Source organism: Hydractinia symbiolongicarpus, chromosome 7 (assembly GCF_029227915.1).
Source record: "Hydractinia symbiolongicarpus strain clone_291-10 chromosome 7, HSymV2.1, whole genome shotgun sequence".
Lineage (NCBI taxonomy): Eukaryota > Metazoa > Cnidaria > Hydrozoa > Anthoathecata > Hydractiniidae > Hydractinia > Hydractinia symbiolongicarpus.
Window position 1 is genome coordinate 22,269,060 of NC_079881.1, and position 23,505 is coordinate 22,292,564.

The window sequence follows — 23,505 nt, forward strand, 5'->3', positions numbered from 1 at the left end:
TTTACCACGTCATTCAAGTGCAAATGGTCTCATTCTTGTCAAATTAAAAAAGAAACTGCAATTTAAGGGTCATGTATATTTTTAAACAGTCTCCCCCGAAAAAGTCCAGTCAGCTCTATTATATCTGAAATTGAATAACGCTTTGTACAACGACATTGATATTGATGTCAGCCAAATTCAACAGGACTTGATTAACTTTGATGAAGATGAAGAAATTTCAATTGAAGTTGAGACTGATCAGGACAATCTAGAGGAAACTGCAGAATGCCTTTATTCAGAGCACAGCCAATCAGCTACTGAAAGTTTCACCCTTCCTTTGCATACCCAAGAAGATGTATTTGAACTTGCACCTGGTGAAGGTAAATCACCGACTAGCATACTCAATGATCAAACTTGCGAAGAGCTTGCATTTCCTCAGCTTTTCAGCGATGGAAAATTTGGGTATACGTATAAAAGAGAAGTCAAATTAAGTCCATCGAAATATTTCAACCAAAGATTGTTGATTTCAAGCAAATGTTCTCTTTTGTTACAGATTATATATTCTTTGCCCAGTTTTTATTACAGCAGTTGAGCTTGACATCTCAAATCAACATTGCTATGAAAAAAGAAAATGGCAACACAATCACTGCTGGAATGCTTGGCAATTATAAGGAAGCCTTGAAATCTTTCGTATCAACTGACCAAGGGTACACATTCATGAATTATATCAAAGGTACTCCAGCTTATTGGAAGTGATTCCAACTTGAAGTGTTAGCTATGATCCGGCAGCTTGGTTGTCCAACTTTCTTTTTGACTTTGTCTTGTGCGGATTTGCATTGGAAAGAATTGATCTCAATAATTTCTGAACTCAATGATTTGAATCTCACGGAAGAATTTATATCTAATTTAAGTTAAAAATTCTAAACAGCAACCCTGTGCTTTTATCTCGACACTTTCAGTACAGAATTGAAGTATTGTTTGCAGAAATCATAATGATTCCAACTGGTCCACGTGACAAAGTCCTATACTATGCGCTGAGAGTCGAATTCCAGTTCAGGGGTTCTCCGCACATACACTCTTTTTTATGGATTTTAAATCCACCAAAATTAGATCCAAATAATATTACTGAATATATTGAATTTTTGGATGCTGTGATCCAAGCTTATATCCCTGACGAAGAACATTTTCCAGAATTGAATTGTCTAGTAAGGAAATACCAGATTCATCAGCATTCAAAATCCTGCCGAAAATATAAAAACATTTCGTGTCGTTATTCTTTTGGAAAGTATTTTTCAGAAAAAACTATTGTTGCGAAACCGTTGCCAGAGGATATGGAAATGATTCAAAAAACTGAAATACTAGAAAGAAGAAATTCTATCCTTTAGAAAGTGAAAAATTTTATAGATGAGTACTTGAATCCGAACACGTCTGAATTTATAAATAATGCAACTATTTCTGATATACTTGAAAGGATTGGTGTAAATGAGGAGCAATATTATGAAGCTTTAAACATTTCATCAACAGATGACTATGAAATTCACATGAAAAAGGCCACCACATTCCTGTTTCGTTAAAACTATAATCCCACCATTCTTAAAGCGTGGCAAGCAAATATGGACTTACAACCTGTGCACAATTACTATAAAGCAGTATCGTATATGTGTGCGTATTTCTCTAAAAGTGAATCTGAATCTTCCAGTGCATTGAAACAAGCTTCTCACGAAATTAAAGATCAGAAGCTTGGTGTCAAGCAAGCAATGTACAGAATTGCATCTGCTTTTTTATGTTCTCGACAAGTATCTGTTCAAGAAGCAGTTTACCTCTGTTTACCTGAGTTATGGCTTCGGAAATGTTTCCCTAAAACAACTTATGTTAATTCAGGTTTGCCTTCAGACCGTATCAGAATATATAAATCAGAGGAAGAAATAAAAGAGCTTAGTTCCGATAGTACTGATGTATTTAAGCGAAGTTTGTGTGATAGATACATTGACAGGCCAAATACCACTTTTTGCAAAGGGAGATATGCACAAGTTGATTCCATGTGTCTTGCATTGTTTGCAGCATACTACTATGTTGATTACAAAATTGATGAAAATGATTCACAACCAGACATCCTTACTGAGGATGCTAGTCAACTTAACCATGACTGTCATGCACAACTTCCACCTAAAATCACACTCATGTCATCGAAAGACACAATGAAATGTCGTAAAATTAGACAAGTTTTGAGATACCATATTCCAAATGAAAAGTTATTCCCTGAAAAGTATGCCCATCACCTGCTATATATGTTTTACCCTTTTAGAAGTGAAAATGAATTAATGCTGGATAATAGCTATTGTAGCAAGTTAGCCTCTCCGGGTATTCTCGCTATTGTTAAACAAAGTAGATTGACTTTTGAACCAGATAAAGAAAAAATCGACTCTGCAATGTACAAGGTTATATCAGAAATGAATGACTTGCAAAGTACCCAGAATGACATTCCTGACAATTCTACCTGTCAAAATGATGAGGAAGACATGCCGCTGTCTGTGAATCAACTTTTTGATATTAGTTTAATAACCTCTCAAGCTGCCAATGTCAGTGATGAACACTTGTATTTCATGATTCATTCCCTGAACTCATTGCAACACAAGGTTTTCCTGGAAAGTTATTCGTGGGCTAAACAATTTGTGAAAAATAAATTAGCCATGAAAAATGTTAAAATTGAACCAGTTCGATTGTTCATCACAGGTGGAGCTGGTACAGGAAAGTTACATTTGGTCCGCACAATTCATCAAGCATGGGAAAAACTCTTTAACATAGTCTCTAATGATATTGAGAAGATCAAAGTTTTACTCATAGCTCCAACAGGTGTTGCAGCAATTAATATCAATGGCACAACAATAAATTCTGCCTTACGCATTCCACCATGCCAGTCAAATACATTACCGAAACTATCTGCTCTTAAAAAATCCACCCTACGTAACAAATATTTACAATTATTTGCTGTAATAATTGATGAAATTTCAATGGTGTCCAATATACGACTGCTACAAATTCATCAACGTCTTTGTGAGATATTTGCATGCCCTGTTCATATCCCATTTGCGAACCTTAGTGTAATTGTTGTCGGTGACCTGCTCCAACTGCCACCAATTCGTCAACCTTTTGTTTTTATGCCATTTAAAAATGAGTTCTTGAATTTGTGTCATCCATGGAAACAATTTTCTTGTTGCGAGTTGAATGAATGCATGAGACAGCAAGGTGATACAAAACTTATTGATTTGCTCAACAGTATACGCATTGGTTCAACCGATGATGATCACATTGAGTTACTTAAATCACGGTCAGTAGAAAACCTAGCAATACCGGACGATGCAGTGTATTTATTTGCTGAAAATGCACCGAAAGATGAAGTCAATCAACAAAAGTTAGATCTTCTCCCATCTTTAGAAATAACAATAATAGCACATGACAAACTTCCTAACCATGTTTCTGAAGATAGGATTGACAGAGCACTCAATTGTTCCACAAGCGAAGCTGGTGGGTTGTCAAGGTATTTGAGGGTGAAAAGTCATGCCAGAGTAATGTTAACAACTAACATTGATATAGAAGATCGTCTTATCAACGGTCAAATTGGAATGATTGTTGATTTCAAATACTCTACCGCCAATAACGTTGACATAATATTTGTTAAATTTGATGATCCTTTAGCAGGACTGAAAAAAAGACGCAAAAATGTTTTTGCTCTACAGAATGGTTTAGTACCCATTATTAGAACTGAAGCAAAAATTCCAATTAATAAAAACTTTTCAAGTTATATACTCCGCTCACAATTTCCATTAACTTTGGCTTATAGCTGTACCATTCACAAAGTCCAGGGTTTGACTTTACCAAATATTGTATTCTCCTTCCAGTTGCATAAGCAAAGATCGTTCAATAAAGGCCAAGTATATGTTGCTCTCAGTCGCGTCCGCAAGCTGGACAATATTTTCCTAACCGGAACAATTTCACAAAATGCAATCAAGACTGATCTCACCACATTAGCAGAATATGAACGTCTTCGCACGGACGCCAACTTTTTTACAAAATGTGTCTTCACCAATAAATTATATAATATACAAATCTCCGTTCTTAATGTTAGATCATTGCGAAAACATTCTAAAGATTTTGCCCAGGATCCCTGTCTTTCATCATCTGATGTCATTTGCTTGACAGAGACACAACTTACTTCTGATGACTCTCTTTGTCCAATCCAACAAACGTTTCCTCAATACTCTCTCACAGTTTGCAATTCTGAACACAAATATTCCAGTCTAGCGATGCTTTTCAAGTCAGATACGATCAAAATGACCTCTGAATTTAAGTTAGATGGTTTTCATTTTACAGAAATTAACAAACCCGCCTTGAATTTGTCACTGACAATACTTTTAGTGTATAAAAAAGTCTCCCAGTCTATCAATGGTTTTCTGAGAGCTATTACTTATTTGATTCAGTCTCATAAACCAGACATAATCAGTGGAGACTTCAATATTAATATTCTTGAAGATGGAAACAGTTATTTCCTTGAACAGTTGGCCAATCTTGGATATACTCAGCAAATAACAAATCCAACACACATTTGTGGGTTATTGCTTGACCATCTCTATATCAAAAAACAATTTCTTGATGAAAGAATGATTGATTCACATATTTATAGTCTGTACTTTTCTGATCATGATGCTATTGTTTTACAATTTTGATGAAAACTTTTTTTATAGCACACTGAGCAATGGATAATCCAGGACCATCAACGCCAAGTAAGTAAATTTATGCTCAACTTATCCTTATAAATAAGTATGTTCAATTGATGCAAAAGAAAACGTTATCTTTGTCCTTTCGTTATTTTTATACTCAAAATAAATATTGTATTTCACAATGATAGTTGCTTCAAGTCTGTTTCAATGTACACGTGTGCACATAAAAAAGAACATTTTGGATTCTGGAGAACAAATTCTCCACAAACAAAAACATTTTCACCAGCGTATCGCTGGACTAACACTTCTAGGGTGTCCACGTGTCCTTCGAATCAGTACTTGGAAAGAAATTATTTTTGAAAAATATAAAATTTGTTGTATAATATGTATTTAATTTATATTTCATGTTTTGGTTATTGTAGAGAAGTTTAAACAACATCAACCTAATGAAGGTTAGTTTGTTTGTTTTGTTTGTTTTTTGTGAAAGTAGCAAAATGAACAAAAACAATTATGGACATGTAATAGCAAACTTCGTCATCAATTTGTACGCTTCATGTAATTTGTCTAAAAAGCTGCAAAATCCATTACATTATATCTGTTGGAATAATTATTTTTTAGACACATCCTTGAATGCATTTGTGGTGTCATTATCGCCGTTAAAAGAATCAAAAAAACATGTCCCATACTTTGACATGGAGCTGCAGTCTGATGCTGGTTCTGAGCGTGCTATGTGTTTTACAAAAGCAAGATATGATTTATTCAAACGTTTAAACAAATCAGATAATGAAGGTGTTTCCCTGAAACGATTCAAAAAGTCGAATAACGATATTCTGATAACAGACTACAGTCAAGTGAAAAAGATCGCAATGAACAGACAAAGACCTGAAGAATCAATACAGATATCTGAAATTGCAACATCATTAGCAGAATGTGCATTATTTCAACGTATTAACATAAAAGGAATAATTACAGCAATTTCTGAAGTTAAAACTAGTAAAAAAGATGATGGCAATGCTATACAATTCAAAACAGCTATCGTATCCGATAGCTCTGGACATGCTAATATTACAATATTCGGAGATTTAGTGAACCAGGTCAAAAATGATGAAGCTGTCTTGCTAACGCATATACAAATTGCCCGGTTCAAGCAGGACAGACTGCTTAAGACGACAGATTTAACGAAACTGAAAAAAGTGACAATTGAAGAAAATATCGACACTACAATAACTAATCCATGCCAGTCGTTCCAATGTAAATTTGTTACAATGAATATGTCATCCTTGGATACAAAAACAATCTGTCCGTCCTGTTCCACAGAAATACAATCATATGAAGAAATTGTGTTATGCAACAATTGTTCTAACATGTCCTCTATTGACGAATGTCAAACAAAGAATTCTAATGTTTTAACAGTGTTGAAAAATACATCTACTGGCGCAAAATATAATGTTTCGATCCCATTGGATATGCTCAAGATAATAGATGTTCCTGTAAGTAACAAAGTTATGTTTGTTAAGAAGCTTCTGTCTGAAACCTTCACAATAACGTTGAATATGGACAACATGACACCATAGGACTTGGAACTGTTCACCGAAAACTTGGAAGCCAGTGATACAAAAGATGAATAGGTTGACTTCCCATGACAATCTTCATGAATATTTTTGAATAGTTTATGAACTGTCTGAAGCTATCACTACTTTTGTTTATTTTGATCATTTAGTTCACAATTTTGTTATTTTTCACGATTAGATAGATATATTTTATCATACGTCCAACATCGTTATACTACTGAAAGTTTCACAAACTTCAAAATCCACGTTGCTTCGGTATTTTCACACAAGCTGGTCCAGAGTTGAAAAGTTATTTCTTATCCTTTCTAACACGTAGCTAATTTTTGGCAGCAATTGTATATATAATTCCTGTGTTCGTTCAGCTTTTGTAAATAAGACAGCTGGCCTGTCACTCTTCTATTACATTATATGTTTGCATCACAACTGACTTTCTTTCCTCTGAGTCAATTCTTCATTCAAACGATAGCTATTACCCTATTTTCGTTTAAATTTGTTACACAAAAGATCACGTGACAAATCAATTTTGACCGCTAAGCAGCCATTTTTGTTTGAGTGGAAGAATACCAGCTCGTATAACAGTCTTGTGCACGTGTAGTGTTTATTTGCTGACGAAAAACGTCAGCGACTCTGCCGTGTAGCAGTATCGCACCAAGAAATGACGTAATGTGGCTAAATCTACGGCAACGAATCAGCTAAATACACATTCCTTAACCAACTCTCCTTGCAAATTTGAACGTAGCCTATTTCATCGACCCCGAACCTGGTTGTATTCTCTTTCGTCGAATTTTCTGAGATCTCGCAAAGCTTACAGCTGCTTAGCATGCGCTTTAGTAAGCCTTGGTCTGAATGACCCAGCGTTGGTTGTTGTTCCCTGTGTCAGCCCCGGTCCGCGCTACCCTTTACTACCAAAGTTGATAGACCATGAGACCGCAAAGAAATTGTCTATGGAAAGACTAGGTTAACTACGCTTGAGACTGGTGAAAATTGAGGGCTTTGACAAGCGTTTTCCGCTTCGCGTCAGGTTTGAGGCTTCTTCCACTACTCCGCCCCGACCGTTTTGAAAAGTAACTTCGTAATATCTCCCAGTCTGATGCCGAGAGGCTTCTTGTTTTAATTACAGACACCCTCGTCACTTAACGGCACCAACAAAAATGTTGAAGGCCCTTTAAGTTGTGCTTGAAATTTTGCCAAAAATTAACCTTATTGGGTCGAGGGTTTTTCGAACATACTATGACCAAGGGGGTGCCCCCCCCCCTCAATAACTTTTCATAGGGTTGCTTAAATTGAATCAAACTTGGCACACTTATAGTACGTCATAAAAGGAACAAAATGACAGCAATAAATTTTTGCTTGCGTCAGCGCATTTTCTGTGACGTCATCAGAAGCTTGAAAATTGTTAAAAATGCCACTATCTGCTTAAAATTTGTTCCAGAGCGAATTTTCGCATTCTGTTTGGAGTTTCTGAAAGCTAAATAAATGTTACTTAACATGTTTTCCGGTTTTTACCTGGATCGCATAAAAAAGTGCCAAAAATTGTCCGAAAATCCGGTTTTTTCCGATTTTCGGGTAAAATCCGGCAAAATTGGGAAATCGGATTAATCACGTGTCTAAATTATGCAAAATGATTCTTCTTAATAAAACAAAGTTGTGTTGCAAGTTTAAAGTTTTAAATATAATCCTAACAGGAGTTAATAAATCTTCCCCATTATAAGGATTTCATAGATATTTTTAGGGGTGGTTTCAAAGAATAGCCAACATCGGGGCCTCTGAAAGGTATGGGACCTAAAGATTTCACATGCAGGTGTCTAATAGATAAATATCAATAAGGAGTTATTAAAAAAAACCCGTCAGGGGGGGGGGTGGGGGCGCAGAATCGCCCCCCACCCAGATCGAATAGGGTTAATAACATAATTCAAAACGTACTCAGCCAGAATTTCTTCATAGATTGTGAGATAACAAAACAGCAAGCTGTAATGATGGAACTAGCCTACTGACTTTTGTTTTTGAATTGTAGAGTTTACACCCTCTAGAGATCTATAATCAGTGCAAGATCTCCCTTTTTACAAGGATAGTCTGCAAATTGCTATACAACACAGAAAGAAACAAGTAAATATAAATACAAAACTATAAAACTATAAATAAGAGTTATATAAAAACAAAATATATAAAAATATAATATAAAAAAACGATGTACTGTATACATTGAAAAAAAACAAGAAAGAAAATATATACAAAAAATACACTAACAATGTTTTTGTTTTTATTCCCCTGGATTAAGGGCTTTTATGAAATATGATCTTCCTTTAAGTGGTATAGCCTTCCAGCACGTGTTTTAAAACTTTTATTGCACTTCTGACACGGATAGTAGTTATTTATTTTTCTCACATTTTTTACCGGTAACGTAGTTTGATGAAAAGACTTTACATGCTCTTTCAGGTATTTAACTTGTTTAAGAGGAGAATAGGAGTAACTACATCGCAATGCAGATATAACTAGCCTTTTAAGACAGAGATGTTAATGAAAAAAGGAGGTTTCTCTCCAAAGAATTAGAAGCAACTGGAAAACTTCTGTATTCTCCCCTTTATAGGGATAATCGAAAAGCTAATGAATTTCGACTGTACTGAAACAAACACCTATGAATGTGGAAACATGAGGATTGGTGAAAATCACTTATGTTTGGGATCTGGTGCGGGCCCTTGAGTAAGCATCCCCTGCCTCTTGCAAGACACCAGCCACATTCATTGACACCGTCCGCCAAAACCAAGAACTTTTGTTAAACGTTGGAAAAAGAAGAGTCGACAACTACAAATCGTATCGTTGTTGCTCTTACCTACTGACACTGAGCCCAGGGCTAAGAAAGGTAGACTTGGAACCCAGCCCTTAGAAAGGTTCTGACAAAGACTGAAAAGCAGCACCCCTGGAAACAAAAAAGCTTTCCTTTAACGGAACACAAAATTTACATAAAAATAATTTATAAGCATTATTTTTATTTCTGCAGCACTTCCCATTATCCGTATTTTTGTGCCGTATCAAATTACGCTTCCATTAAATGTTCTCTCGCATATATTGCAAGTATACAGGGACATTCCAGTTTGCAATAAGTTATCTTGAAGAAGTTCAACTGAGTTAGTTACAGAATTTATAATATTACCAGGAAAACATTCCACTTAATGAATACCTAAACCGCTGTTACTGCCATATTTCTTGTCACACTGTATCTGAAATTCTTATGAGATGTCAAGACGTGTTGTTTTAGTTCATAATTTCCACGAAAGGTTTGTTGACATTAGTCACAACTTTTAGAAACAGCATCTTTGTGTTCCTGTATATGATCCTTCATACAGCAATTCTTGATCATTTGCTTATAAACACGGCAAAATCCCATGATTATATTAAATATAAGATTAAAAACACGTGGAAACTTGAATAACCCGTAGCTGAGGTTATCCTTTTAGTTTGCGATTTTGCACAAAACCCCAGCTCCAGAATAGACCTTATTTATTAGAAATTCAAACAGTTTTAGGATAATATTATTTATACGTTAAAAAAGTATTGAAGTTGAGAAAAGACCAAAACAATAGTAAGGTATTATGTATATACCAACCAAGGTGGAGGGATTCAATCTCTAATTAAAAAAAAAGCCAATTAAAATAAAGGGCGCGGAATAAACAAAAGAAACTAAAGTTCTTGGTAGCTGCTAGCCACGCTAAACTTTTTCAAGAACGAAGGTTTTTGGATATAGATTTTCATTAACGAAGTTTTATTGTTAATTGCAGTAACCAACATTTGGGTGTCAGTAATCTATATAATAATACGCCAGTTCCGTGTCTGTGACAGGCGAAGTTGACATTGTCATTTTCCTTTGATGTCGCCAAAAAAAAATCTTTGAGGTTACCGAAAAAAGTATGTCTTCTTTGTCGAGAAAAGCCGCGAGTTTTGTTTGTTTACGTTTTAAAATCACGTGAATTCATTGGATGAACAAAATCACGTGATCAAAATAAAGTAATTTTATATATGTTTGTTCAAAATTCCAAGATCAAAACAAACGTACAAAGTTTTTTCAAGTTCAGGAGACGAACGAACGAAGTAGGTTGCTTGCTATATACAAATATTGGAAAAATCATTTATTTTGTGTGTTGTAACATGTCCTTTACTTTTGTTTAAGTAACTTTAAGTAGAGAAGAAAGAAAAGGAAATCTTAGAAGTTGGAAAAGCGAAGTTGAGGTGGATTTCCTGAGATCGTGGTGGTAGACTGCACTATTATTAGCTAGAAAAAGAAGTTTTAAAAAATCAGTTGATAGTAAGTAACCTATTTACCTAGGTTTACAGTTAGCTTAGCAAGTTATCTTTAACTTTTATTTACCTAGAGCTACTTAAATAGGACAGTACTACAAAGTAAGAAATTTCAAATTTATCTTTGTAAAACCTAAGGATTATATATCATACTTTGTGCACTAAAAACCGTTCTTTTCACTAAACAAAACTATTTTTTCCGTTTACGTTAGCTACATCCCTTGGCTTAGGTTGCAGTGTTTGTTACATTCTTCATTAGGTGGCCTGTCAAACGTTTTTATAACAAACTTCTTGCATTCAATCCTTCATGTTTCTCATAAATCTTAAAGAAATTATTCCAAAATTATGTTGACCCTAGGCCCAATTTTATACCTTAAAATGGTTCTTATATAGGAAAAGCATGTAGCCATATTAAGATCTGAGAAAAAGAAAAAGGAGACCAATTTTGACTTGCATTTATTTAATAAGCAAGGCAAAACCCTGATAAACAAAATAAAATATTCTTGCCTAATGTTTGGTTTAGTTGCTTGCAGAGTTAACTATATCTTTCTTTCTATTTTGCTTTAATTTACTAAAGTTTATTCCAGAGTAAAATTTTCCCAATTTGCACTACTGTATTATCTAATAAATAAATAACTAGCTAGCTATGTTTAGTTTAGTAATGAAATTTTAGCTCACTTATTTCTTATTTATTTTTTAGAACATGTGGTTCCTATACTAGCTATAGCTAGCTAGGCTGTGTATTTTTCTCTATAATGTCTAACCCATTAGAGAGCAGTAACACTAACAACTCTGTACGTGGTTTTAGGCTTTTTAATAATGCTGGCAGGTTTGTGTTGCAACGCCCTGAAAATAGTCAAAGGTTAGTAGGTCTTATTATGGGACAGCAGATGCCAGATACTCCTCAACACGTTGAACTGCCACATGAAGTTCATGTAAATGTCATACCACGTGCATCAATTTTTGATGATGTGTCTTTAGCTAGGCATAGACATGCACAATGTGTCGCATCTGTGCGTATTGCTGAAATTAATGAGCAGTCTGCCAATAGACGTGCTCAGGATGCTGAACATGTTGTTGCACGTCAAGTGGAAAATGGTGAGCAGGCTGCCAATAGACGACGTCGAAATGGTGAGAGACAAGCTGTTGTTTGACAAAGGCAAAATGTTGAACAGGTAGTAAATAGACACCATGCAGATATCCAAAGGCATGCTGCTGTTCGTGCTCGCCGAAATGCGCCGTATTATAATATTGCACGTCAAAATGTATTGCCTAATTTATATTTTTTAGGTGCTATGGACAAAAAATGTGAGTATTGTCAAGCTTTAAAGTTTGAAAATGAAAATTGTTTTAAATGTTGTCACACAGGTAAAGTTGCATTAGATAATTTGTCTCCTTACCCTCAGGAGCTTGGGGAATTATTAACAAATACAGATACTGTTCAGGCAAAAAACTTTCAGTCAAATATACGTAAGTATAATGGTGCCGTTGCCTTTGCTTCTTTTGGAGCAAACCTTCGCCCCCCACCTGGCCGTGGACCACCATGCTTTCGTATCTGTGGTCAAATATGGCATCGTGTTGGGGGCCTTCACCCTCCTGAAGGACAAACCCCTGTTTTTAACCAACTTTATATTTATGAAGAAGGTGGGGCTCTCAACGAAAGAATGGCACGCCAAGAAAATAATGGCTATCGTGAAAACGTGATGCAAACTGTTCAAGATGTTATGGACAGAGTAAGCCCGTTTGCTGCTGCCTATAGGTACATGGCTGAAGTTGAAGCTGAAGAATTAAATCAGGCAGCAGCACAAAACCGTGCTCCATCTGAAGTGCGTATGTACATGAGAGTTGGCAATGACCGAAAGCGCTACAACTTGCCACATCATGATGAAGTTGCGGCAGTATTTGTTGGCCAAGATGGAGCACCACCTGGAAACAGGGATGTTGTTATCTATCCGCGTGGAGGTAATTTACAGAATATTTCCACAATGTCTGCAAACTTGGAGCCAATGGTGTATCCTATTTTTTTTCCAAGGGGTTAACCAGGTTGGCATAATAGGATACCTCATGTTGCTGTACGTGCAACCCGTACTCGCAACACTACTACAATGTTGCAGTATTATACTTACCGTTTAGCTGCTCGGGAATATTTCAGCCCGATTCATTATGGTAAGAAATTGTTTCAGCAGTATTGTGTTGATTCTTATGTTAAAGTTGAAGGTAATAATTCAAATTACATTCGAGCAAATCAAACCAACCTTCGTGTTGATAGCTATGAAGGTTTAGCTGACCATTTGAATGCACGAGCTGAAGAGCGAGGCCTTCAACCAGGTCGTATTGTTGTTCTTCCTTCGAGTTTTCAAGGAAGTCCACGTGCCATGGCTCAAAACTATCAAGATGCTATGGCAGTTATTGGTAAGTTTGGAAAACCTGATTTTTTTCTGACTTTTACGTGCAATCCAAAATGGCGTGAAATTACAGAAAATTTGTTTGCAGGCCAACGTGCACACGATCGGCCTGATTTAGTTTCTCGAGTTTTTAAATTGAAACTAAACGAACTCCTTAAAGATGTTACTGAAATGGGAGTTCTAGGTAAGACTATAGCACATGTGTATGTTATAGAATTTCAAAAGAGGGGTTTGCCTCATTGTCATTTGTTAATTCATTTAGATCCCAATGACAAACTTAGGGATGCAGATGACATAGACAGTGTTATTTCAGCAGAGATTCCTAATCAACAGGAACACCCTGAGCTGTTTGAAATTGTACGATCGTGTATGATTCATGGACCATGTGGACATCTGAATCATAATTCCAGATGTATGGAAGATGATGTTTGCACAAAAAGTTTTCCAAAGAACTTTTTAGCATCTACGGTAGCTGAAGTCAACGGATATCCATTATATAGACGTCGTGATAATGGTATACATATCAATGTCAATAATGTTGACGTAGATAATCGCTGGATTGTTCCATATAATCCATGGCTTTCCAAGAAATACAATGCACATATAAACTTGGAGGCGTGCATGTCTGTTAAATCTGTTAAATGCCTCTATAAATATATTTATAAAGGTCATGATTGTGCCAATATTGAGATCAATGAACGTATTGATCATGATGAGGTGCAGACATTTTTAGATGCACGTTATGTCAGTGCACCGGAAGCCATATGGCGTCTTTTTGAATTTACCATGCACCAACAATCTCATGTTGTCCATAGATTGCCAGTGCACTTGCCAAATAACCATATTGTTTATTTTCAGCAAGGACAGGCGGAAGAGGCTCTGGACAGAGCTGCAGATCAGGCTACAAAATTAACAGCTTGGTTTGTGTTAAATGCAGAGAATCATGATGCTCGCCAATATATGTATCCAGACATTCCTCTTCATTTTGTTTTTAATAAGAACAAAGTTTGGAAACCAAGACAACGCGGTCATGGTAAAATTGTGTCCAGAATGTATAATGTGAGTCCTCGCGCAGGTGAGCTTTTTTATTTACGTATATTGCTATTGCATACACCTGGTGCAACTTCTTTTGGAGATTTATGAACTGTCAATGGCAATGTTGCTGAAACATTTCGTGACGCCTGCTTACTGCGTGGTCTCCTGCAAGATGATACTGAATGGAACAATACTTTGCAGGAAGCTGTTAACTCTCAGATGCCTCGACAATTAAGGCAACTGTTTGCTGTGATACTTACTCACTGCGAACCTTCTAATCCTTTTACTTTGTGGACAAGGTACAAGGATGCAATGTATGAAGATTATATTCGCCAAATGAATGAGGAACATGCTGAGTACAGGCTGCTTCAAGATATTAATTCTGTACTTAGGCAATTTGGTAAATCTCTTACTGATTATAATCTTCCTCATTTAGATGAATTACCCCCCAGCTGAAAACATTGATGTAGCTATGGAGGCTGAAAGAGCTTCCCAACTAAGGGCTCAACTTACTGACGAACAGACTGCACTGGCTAATGCAGTCATAGAAGCTGTTGTAAATGTTGCTAACAATGCAGCCCAAAACAACCGTCTGTTTTATTTAGAAGGTGCTGGTGGTAGTGGTAAAACCTTTACTTATAATTACTTTATTTCTGAACTTACAGGTAGAGGTTTTCAAGTTGGAACTGCTGCGTTTACTGGCATAGCAGCAACACTTTTGAAAAAGGGTACCACCATTCATAGACTATTCCGGTTACCTGTTCCTATTGTAGAGAACAGTACATGCAACATAACCCCGGTTTCTGCTTATGCTGCAGAATTGCGACAAAAGAGTCTATTTTTACTTGATGAAGCTTCCATGATTCCTAAGCATGCTTTTCATGCAATAGATCGTCTTCTACAAGATATTTGTAATAATGAGCTTCCATTTGGAGGTAAAGTTGTTCTTTTAGGTGGTGATTTTTCACAGTTACTGCCTGTTGTCAGAAAAGGAAAAGCAACTGAAATTGTGGACATATGTTTAAAAAGTTCTCCATTATGGCACTTGGTTACAGAGTTTAGATTAACTCGCAACATGAGAACAAGGCCAGGAGAACAACAATTTGCTGCATGGCTTCTGCAACTTGGGAAAAGTGTTTTACCTGTTCGGGAGCAATAACCTTTCCAAGGTGCAATTGAAGTGCCATCCAATTGTGTGTTGCAACAAAATCAATGTATTGTTGACACTTTGTTTAGGGATTTTCACCCAGAAAATATGGCATCATCTGTGGTACTAACACCCAAAAATGATGACTCACTTATGATTAATGATCAGGTGTTGGCGCTGTTGCCTGTGAAGAAAAATTTTATTTTGGCGCAGATGATGTTGTGTGTGATGATGAGGAGGAACGGAATCAATATCCAGTAGAATTTTTAAATAGTATCACACCTTCAGGTATGCCTCCTCATTGCCTTAAATTAAAAACTGGTGCCATTGTTATGTTATTAAGAAACATAGACATAAATAATGGTTTATGTAATGGCACTCGCCTAATTATAAGACGTCTTCATGACAACTGTGTCGATGTTGAAGTACTCACTGGTAATGCCATTGGAGATAAGGTACTTATTCCAAGGGTGCAACTTGAACCTTCGGATACAGGTATGCCTTTTGTCTTACGTCGCAGACAGCTTTCACTAAGGCTGTCTTATGCTATGACAATAAACAAGGCACAAGGTCAAACCTTTGAAAAGGTTGGAATATTGTTGCGCAGGCCATGTTTTTCTCATGGTCAGCTGTATGTTGCTTTTTCTAGAGCAAGAGCGTTTGGTGATGTTCGAGTAAATGTTGTTCCCTCATCCAGGCAAGGATTTTTTAATAGGGAATGTTATACTCAAAATGTGGTTTACCGTCAAATTCTTACATAACTCATACAATAATGTAATAGACAATGATGCAAATATTTTATGCTTAGCAGAAATTCAATACTTTGCACTTTATATCTATCTGCCATGTTGTACAAAGTGCAAAAGGTTGACGTGTTAGAGTAATTGTACTAACATGCCCTTTTGTGTAACATGAGAGTAGCGTGCACTGTCGATAGGGGACACGTTGCTATCTGGTGCACCCATGTCTTACGAATTTGTAAGGCACATCAGAAAAAAATAATCAGGGTTTGGTAGAGTCTTAGAGTCGAATAGGGAGGTTTTTATCTGACAAAAAAAAGTCTAGAGAAAGAAATGGACACATAAACAGGGAGTATACAAGCACAAATATTTCACACACTTACACACTCATGGACTCATGGACACATAAACAAGTTCTGCCATTTTATGGTGTATATTCTTATGTTTAAAGCTTCTAAATGCGTGTTATTATGGAAATGGCTGTTATTTCATCCTAATTTTATTTTAGACATATGTAATGAATTTAGGACAATTTTTTTTTAATTTTGGCTTTTTAAACTTAAGAAAATCGTGAAAAATTAAAATAAACTTTAAAGTCTTATTAATCTGTGTCTCTGAATAAAAATTTGACCCAATCAGGGCTTTTAATACATTCTTGAACACGACAAAACATTAAAGGAAGTCTATCATCTTACTTATTGTGTGATAGTTGTGAAGTGCTCTAAATTACTTTGAAAATAATAATCGCATATAGGTTAGATGTTTCTGTAAATAATCAGACCCTAACTTGAATAAGGCCAAGACAAGTATTAATTATACGTCTGAATTTTAAATTAAACTTAAATTCGTTATGCTCATAAAGAAAAAAAAACATTTGCTCTTTTCAACAATGTTTTTCTTCCTTATGTAAAAATAAAATATTTTTTTACCAGATATACTGAATTCAAATACTTTTGGCAACGATTCAGCCGATACTAAAACTCACACAAATATTTTTAAAGAGGTAGTTGCGTTACATATGCTAATCATGAACTAAAAGCCAAGGCACATTTTACAATGAAATTTCAATTTTACTTTACTATTCACAATGTTATTTTTAGACTATTCTTTCTAAAATATCTGTTATTGTTATTCCTGGTTGTGGACACAACAGTTGCTACTGAACCATTACTGCAGTAAAATTAAATTAGTTTTTAATATTTTCTTTTAGCTGTTACTAATAAATTTATTATAATAAAAGAATGGATATTGAAGAACAAAGCCTGCTTCAAACGCCGGAAAAGAAAATGTCAGGTATTTGACATAGCTTTATTTATTTGAAATTTATTTTGATATTGCCCTTATATTATTTTTGTCATTACTATTTAGACATAATAACAACAAGCACAAAAATTTCACACACTTACACACTCATGGACACATAAACAAACAGGGAGTATACAAGCACAAATATTTCACACACTTACACACACACATACCTACATGAACCGAGTTGTGGGCACCCATCAGTTGTACACATATGTTGTGGGGAAAAAGTGGCTAAAAAATTGTGTCAAATTTTTGCAGTGTAAAAAAGAATTAAAAACTGTCTTCACTGTCTTCGGTATGATGATAAAATAATCACAGTGCACCTATTGCGCCCATCAAAACCATACTTTACCAAGATATTGTTAATTTGTCCCCACAACATTGATCTTGCGAAGTGACACAAAATTGACCCCATAACGTCTTTTTTAAAACAAATATCCTTTATTTTTGCGCTAATTTGTTAATTTTTGTTGAGCATGTCCAAATAACTTCGATGTTGTGAAATCATTGAACTTTGACAAAAAATTGTGATCATATGAGAGTGACCTAGGTCATCTAACTATCGGGCAGAAAATAGTTGAAATCAACGTTTGTCCAGTGGAGATCGTAATTTGAATTGAAAACAACCTAGTTTCTTATGAAATTTAAACCTTATAGATATTTTATCGAATCATTATGATTTTTCTACGACATTTGGATGGTAAAGTTCATTCACGGAACTTCACCGAAGGTGTTTGTCACCACAAAATAGGCATCACTTAAAATAAAATTGACCCCATAAGGCGAGTATCATTCAAATCAAGTCTGTCCCCATAAAGTGGGTGTCATTCAAATCAATTTTGTCCCCACAAAGTGGGTGTCATTCAAATCAAGTTTGTCCCCACAAAGTGGGTGTCATTCAAATCAAGTTTGTCCCCATAAAGTGGGTGCCATTCAAATCAAGTTTGTCCCCAAAAAGTGGGTGTCATTCAAATCAAGTTTGTCCCCATAAAGTGGGTGCCATTCAAATCACGTTTGTCCCCACAAAGTGGGTGTCATTCAAATCAAGTTTGTCCCCACAAAGTGGGTGTCATTCAAATCAAGTTTGTCCCCATAAAGTGGGTGCCATTCAAACCAAGTTTGTCCCCATAAAGTGGGTGTCATTCAAATCAAGTTTGTCCCCATAAAGTGGGTGCCATTCAAACCAAGTTTGTCCCCATAAAGTGGGTGTCATTCAAATCAAGTTTGTCCCCATAAAGTGGGTGTCATTCAAATCAAGTTTGTCCCCATAAAGTGGGTGCCATTCAAATCACATTTGTCCCCATAAAGTGGGTGTCATTCAAATCAAGTTTGTCCCCATAAAGTGGGTATCATTCAAATCAAATTTGTCCGAACAGACGGGTATCAATAAAAATGAACTTGTCCCTATATGTTGGATATCAATTATTTCTCAAAATGCATCATAACCAAACCCGATCCCTGCACTTCATGCCTAGTTTGTTGGAGCGCCCTTAATAAAAAAGGTTCAATCTTTATCAAAAAAGGGGCTGGGATCGAGTTTGCTTTAGTACAAAACATAGGGACTGAGTGTTTGACATTTTTTACATAAATAATTGTTTTACGATGTAAATACCGCACTGAGCAATAAAGAATGTAGAGCCCTTTTTCCTCCTGTAAATTTCTTCGAAATTCGTTAATCTCGAAAGTTTATTCCCGCGAAACTTCCAAAAATATGTCAACCGCGAAAGTTTGTTTGCGCAAAATGTAAAAAAATTCGCGGTTGGTTCGAACCGCGAAAGTTTCTTCCCGCGACAGTCTGTTCTTTTAAAGTAATCACTAAACGTTGTTTAACTGCTTGGATAAACCCGTGTGTTTTTCGTGAAAGTTGCTAAACTCGATCAACGGTACTCCGGAAAAACTAAGCAAAAGTTGCTGAGATCGAGATAAGGTTGTTGAATAACACTCTGTCGACTGTTATGAAATGTTGATTAATCCAACCTTATTCCTGGGGCTACTTCATTGCTTTCTGATATCGCAGCAGCACTCTGAAATTTCTCCACCCTCATATGAAAAAAAAAGTCTGGGGACGAGCTTGTTAACGTATTTCCACGAATAAATGGCCGTGAGGCGCTTATTATTAAATCCAGCATTGTAGGTGATATTGACTGAATGCAGAATTTTGTAATGAGTCCTGCTGAAAAAAGCTGGGAAATGAGGTTGGTGTACTGGTGTCTTCTTTATCTCAAATGTTGCCACACCACATAATCCACCCTACTCTCATAAATCGTGGCTGTCGAAGAGATATCGGCAAATTGTTTGGTTCTACTGCTTCTTTCAGGATTTAGAAAACATCGCATGCGAAAGGCAAGTTAAGTGTTGCAGAGGTAAAGGAACGAGATTATTCGTCACATGAATTTGTGTGAGAACGTGCAAACCTTCACTAGGATACTCATAGAACCCCCGCTCTCGCTATGTTCTATATTAACAAACCTTGATTTTCCCCTATGAGCTATCCAAAAATCTGAGCTAGTTACCATACCTTTCTTTCTTTGTTTAATTTCGTGTGTCTCGTACATGGACCAACGGTCCTCGAACAATATATTTTTAAAAAACAGTTCTAAAACGTTACAAATGTAATCATATGTTTCAAAAGGTTTGCTTGTTACTAGTGCTACTGGTATTCTTCTTTCTTCAGAAAAGGTGCTGGGATCGAAATAGAAAGAAAACAATGTAACTGTTGTTAAAGACCGAGATTTTACGTGAAAGAGAGTTAGTTTCCAAGCTGACCTAGAGAAGTGGCGATTCGTGCCAAACTCGCGGTAAGAGGTGTTGAGACCAGAGCTTGAATTCGTGCTGGATGACCACTAAGTGATCAATCGACGGTTATGTGAATGGCGAATCACGACTTATGAGTGCTAAGTGGCGGATAAGTGTCATCATCGACAGTTACCAAGTGGCGATTCGCGATTTATGACCGCTAAGTGACGCTTCGACAGTAAAAAAAGACCCTAAATAAATGTTGACATTGGATGTCCCTCATGGGCTACCATACTCAGTAGTCAACGACTGTGTCAAATAATTCATTCAGTTCCCCTAGTTACTTTCAGGGGCGAACACATTACAGGGCCGATGACACTTGGGGGGCCGGGGGGGGCACCCGGGCACCCCCCCCCCCCCCGCCCCCCACTTTTTGACTGAACAGAATAAAAAGGAAGAGAAATTCTTCTTGTCACTTTTGTTTAATAGATTTTCAATGGAAAACTAACCAAAATGAAACAATTAGAGGCCATTTCAGAGGTCTAAAACGAAAAATTTTCTCCTGGCGCCCAACCATGGTGGGCACCTTTTTTGTGCCCCCTCACTTTAAAAACCGTGTCGTCCGCCCTGCATTACATCCACAATTTAACAACTGTCGCAACATTTCAAAATTGTCGTTTTTCCACGGAACGAATAAATACATATTTAGTGGCATAATATATCTTTCATAAAATGTGCATCTCAATAAAATATATTTACAATAAATACATAAAACTTCGTTCAGTTTTTGTGAAACTCCGTTCACTTTTTGCCATGTACGAAAGATACCGAGATAAATACCGAGAGGACACATTGTAATGGTCAAACGACGTACTTTCAACTTCAGGACGTTGTTACAACATTGAACACACCTCGTGTGACCACCATGTGTCCGCTGGGCATTTTCAACTCGAAAATCATAACGTGAAAAAAAAAAAAACACAAGAAGTTGATTTATTTATTGTTCCAAGAGGACGCCTAACTTGTTAAGTTGAGAAGACTTTTTTTTGGACATATACCCTAGTTAATAATAAATCTATCTTACGATATCAATCTAAAAATAACAAAACAATGTTAAACCCTACGATTTAATCTAGATGTCCATGTGTGATACCGTAAGGAAACAAAACAATGACGTAACAAAAATAAAAATAAGAGTGTATAAATAAACGTTACTGTAGGAGATGGCAGTATTAAGGTCGTTTTCCACCTAGGCGAATTCGTTCCTGCGAATAAAAAAATGCGCCATTACGTCATTGGTTTTATCAGGATCTGATTGGTTTTCGCTTCGGTGAAAAAAAAAAGTAAAAAGTGTTTCAACTTTTTTTTTTTTTGTTCGCTAAAGCAAAAAACAATGAGAAACCAATAAAAACACTGGCGTAATGGCGAATTTTGTTCGCGCGAACGAATTCGGCGAAGTGGAAAACGGCCTTTACGAGATGGAGCTCGCGTCATCTCGGAATACCACATTCGAATTTTTCCCCCTCGTTACAGTTTAGATGGTACCGGGGGGAAAATAACATTGCCAATGTTCATCACGAGCGGTGTCATGTCTACATTATGGCGAAGCACATTGTGTGGAATCTGGTGTCTACATTAGACCGCTTTTGGAAATCGTAGTGGTGCATGGGTTTTTTCCTGTTTTTTTGGCAAATGATATACAACATTTGATCTTAACATCGCCCAGTATTTGTTTGATGGTGTTACATCAAATGTTGGATTCGTTCGCTCTATGCTCGAGTTGGTCCCTTACTAGCAGGACCTGGTTCACACCTAGGCTACGAAGCGCAAACAGGAACAAAAACAGAAATATAAAAATAACGAACACCATGATCAACTTCTGTTGCAGCAACGTTATAATAATTATAAGGTGATGCTGTAACGTCGCTTGACCATGATATTTAAGCTGTATTACGTTTGGTTACATCGAGGTTTCAAACATTTGCTCGTGGGAACAGTTGTTCTTAAGCAAATTCAATATCAGTTCATTTTATCGTAAGAAGTAAGTTTGTTTTTCGTAGGGAACATAGACAATAATCATGGCAAAGAAGCAAGTCGCTTCGCCATAGACTTTTAGCGTGATTTCACTACTCAGAAAACTTTTTTTTTGATTTTACCAAGTTCACGCCTGCAAAAACATTGCATATGAAAAATAGTGGATACTTGTTCTTAACGCACGCCCCAGTTATGGCTGCACAAGCTACTTAATGATAGAGATGGGCCAGGTCAATAAAAGAAGCACAATTACACAGTGGTGAAAGTTTCACCATGTGAAAGAGAATCCTGACTATGATTTCAGAATAAATAGACTAGAATCAGGTCTCATCTAAAACGACATATGACATATAACAACATAGGAGAATATACGGATCACATACGACTACCTTTCTAACTTACCTAGTAAGTGTAGTTGGCATCCCTGTCTATGGGGTTTAAAAATACTGAAGGCAAAAAAAATTGAATTTCGTATCTCAAATCAAAGTACACTGAAAAGTACACTGAAATTTGAAAGTCAGTTTCTTTGTTTGTTTTCACTAGATCAAATTTGTCACACATAAATGTTTCACACTTTTTTCATTGCAAAATCCGCCTCCAAAAACTCTATACTCGTATATGACTCGTATATGTTCGTGTGTGACTTGTATGTAGTCGTGTGTAGTTTTAGACGACACCCTAGAATCATGCTCGAAATTCTTTTCCCCACAGGGAATTTTTCAGCTACACAACACTAACTTCTGTAACAACAGAATGACCGGACCCCCTACGTAATTTCAGTGACTCGACTTCTTTTTGATTTTCAATGTAATATTCAGTATACATATCGCATGATTGATCACCCATAATCTTCCTCGTGATGTAAGTCTTGAATCTTCGTATGTTGTCTTTCGATAAATGGTTAAGGACGTTGATAATTGGTCGAAACGAAATAACAATTTGCGATATCAAAGCGAACCAACTGAAATAGTTTTCAGTGAAAGCGCGATCGTGTTTCACGATGAAAAGCACGCTTATCACGAAGTACGGAATGATCGATAATAGGTGTATACCTAAAAATACTATGGGTGTTCTTTTCACAGCCATACCTTGATTCGTTTGCAGGCTGAAACGTCTCTGAAACTGTTGTGTTATACTGTGTTTCCTAGGTGGTACGTTACCTAACTGTTGTTCCTTGACTTTGATGGCATGTGCGATAGAACGGTGTCTGTTTTGATGACCTTTCGCTGTCCTCCATAACGAATACTCGAATACATACACAACAAACAATAACACACCGTGTACGGCGAGTATACTAATAATCACACCAGTTGGCACACGCGGTAAAAACAAATCGAAAAACGTGAGAAAATCGTCTTTGTTTGTATGTGGTATAGTGAATAAACAAGATAGGATGACAAATGTACAAATGGCAAGCCAGATTGTTACAACCAATGCCAGTAAACGTGCTCGGCTCAGCATGATTTTACAATCAAATGGGAAACTAATAACAACATATCTATTTATTGTAATAAGTGCTTGATTTGACCATGGCAAGAA

General features: G+C 36.4%; 2 protein-coding genes across 2 annotated transcripts; both read left to right on the forward strand.

Moving 5' to 3' along the window:
• The first annotated feature begins 1,592 nt into the window (after positions 1–1,592).
• LOC130648634 (uncharacterized) lies at positions 1,593–4,703 on the forward strand. The gene has a single exon (XM_057454690.1). The coding sequence runs from the start codon at positions 1,593–1,595 to the stop codon at positions 4,701–4,703; it is 3,111 nt and encodes a 1,036-aa protein (XP_057310673.1).
• Positions 4,704–11,752: 7,049 nt separating this feature from the next.
• Positions 11,753–16,032, forward strand: LOC130648635 (uncharacterized). Its single transcript, XM_057454691.1, has 8 exons — positions 11,753–11,801; positions 11,852–12,523; positions 12,695–14,025; positions 14,203–14,385; positions 14,438–15,145; positions 15,238–15,271; positions 15,317–15,845; positions 15,957–16,032. Exons 1-8 carry the CDS (start codon positions 11,753–11,755, stop codon positions 16,030–16,032), a joined length of 3,582 nt encoding a protein of 1,193 aa, XP_057310674.1.
• Positions 16,033–23,505: the final 7,473 nt, after the last annotated feature.

Bases quoted from the DNA above. Each gene is read 5' to 3' on its own strand.
- LOC130648635 (XM_057454691.1), top strand. From the start codon at position 11,753: ATGCAGATATCCAAAGGCATGCTGCTGTTCGTGCTCGCCGAAATGCGC. The intron at 11,802-11,851 runs GTATTATAATAT...TATATTTTTTAG, and splicing joins CGTGCTCGCCGAAATGCGCC to GTGCTATGGACAAAAAATGT. The intron at 14,026-14,202 runs GTGAGTCCTCGC...AATACTTTGCAG, and splicing joins TTGTGTCCAGAATGTATAAT to GAAGCTGTTAACTCTCAGAT.
- LOC130648634 (XM_057454690.1), top strand. From the start codon at position 1,593: ATGGACTTACAACCTGTGCACAATTACTATAAAGCAGTATCGTATATG.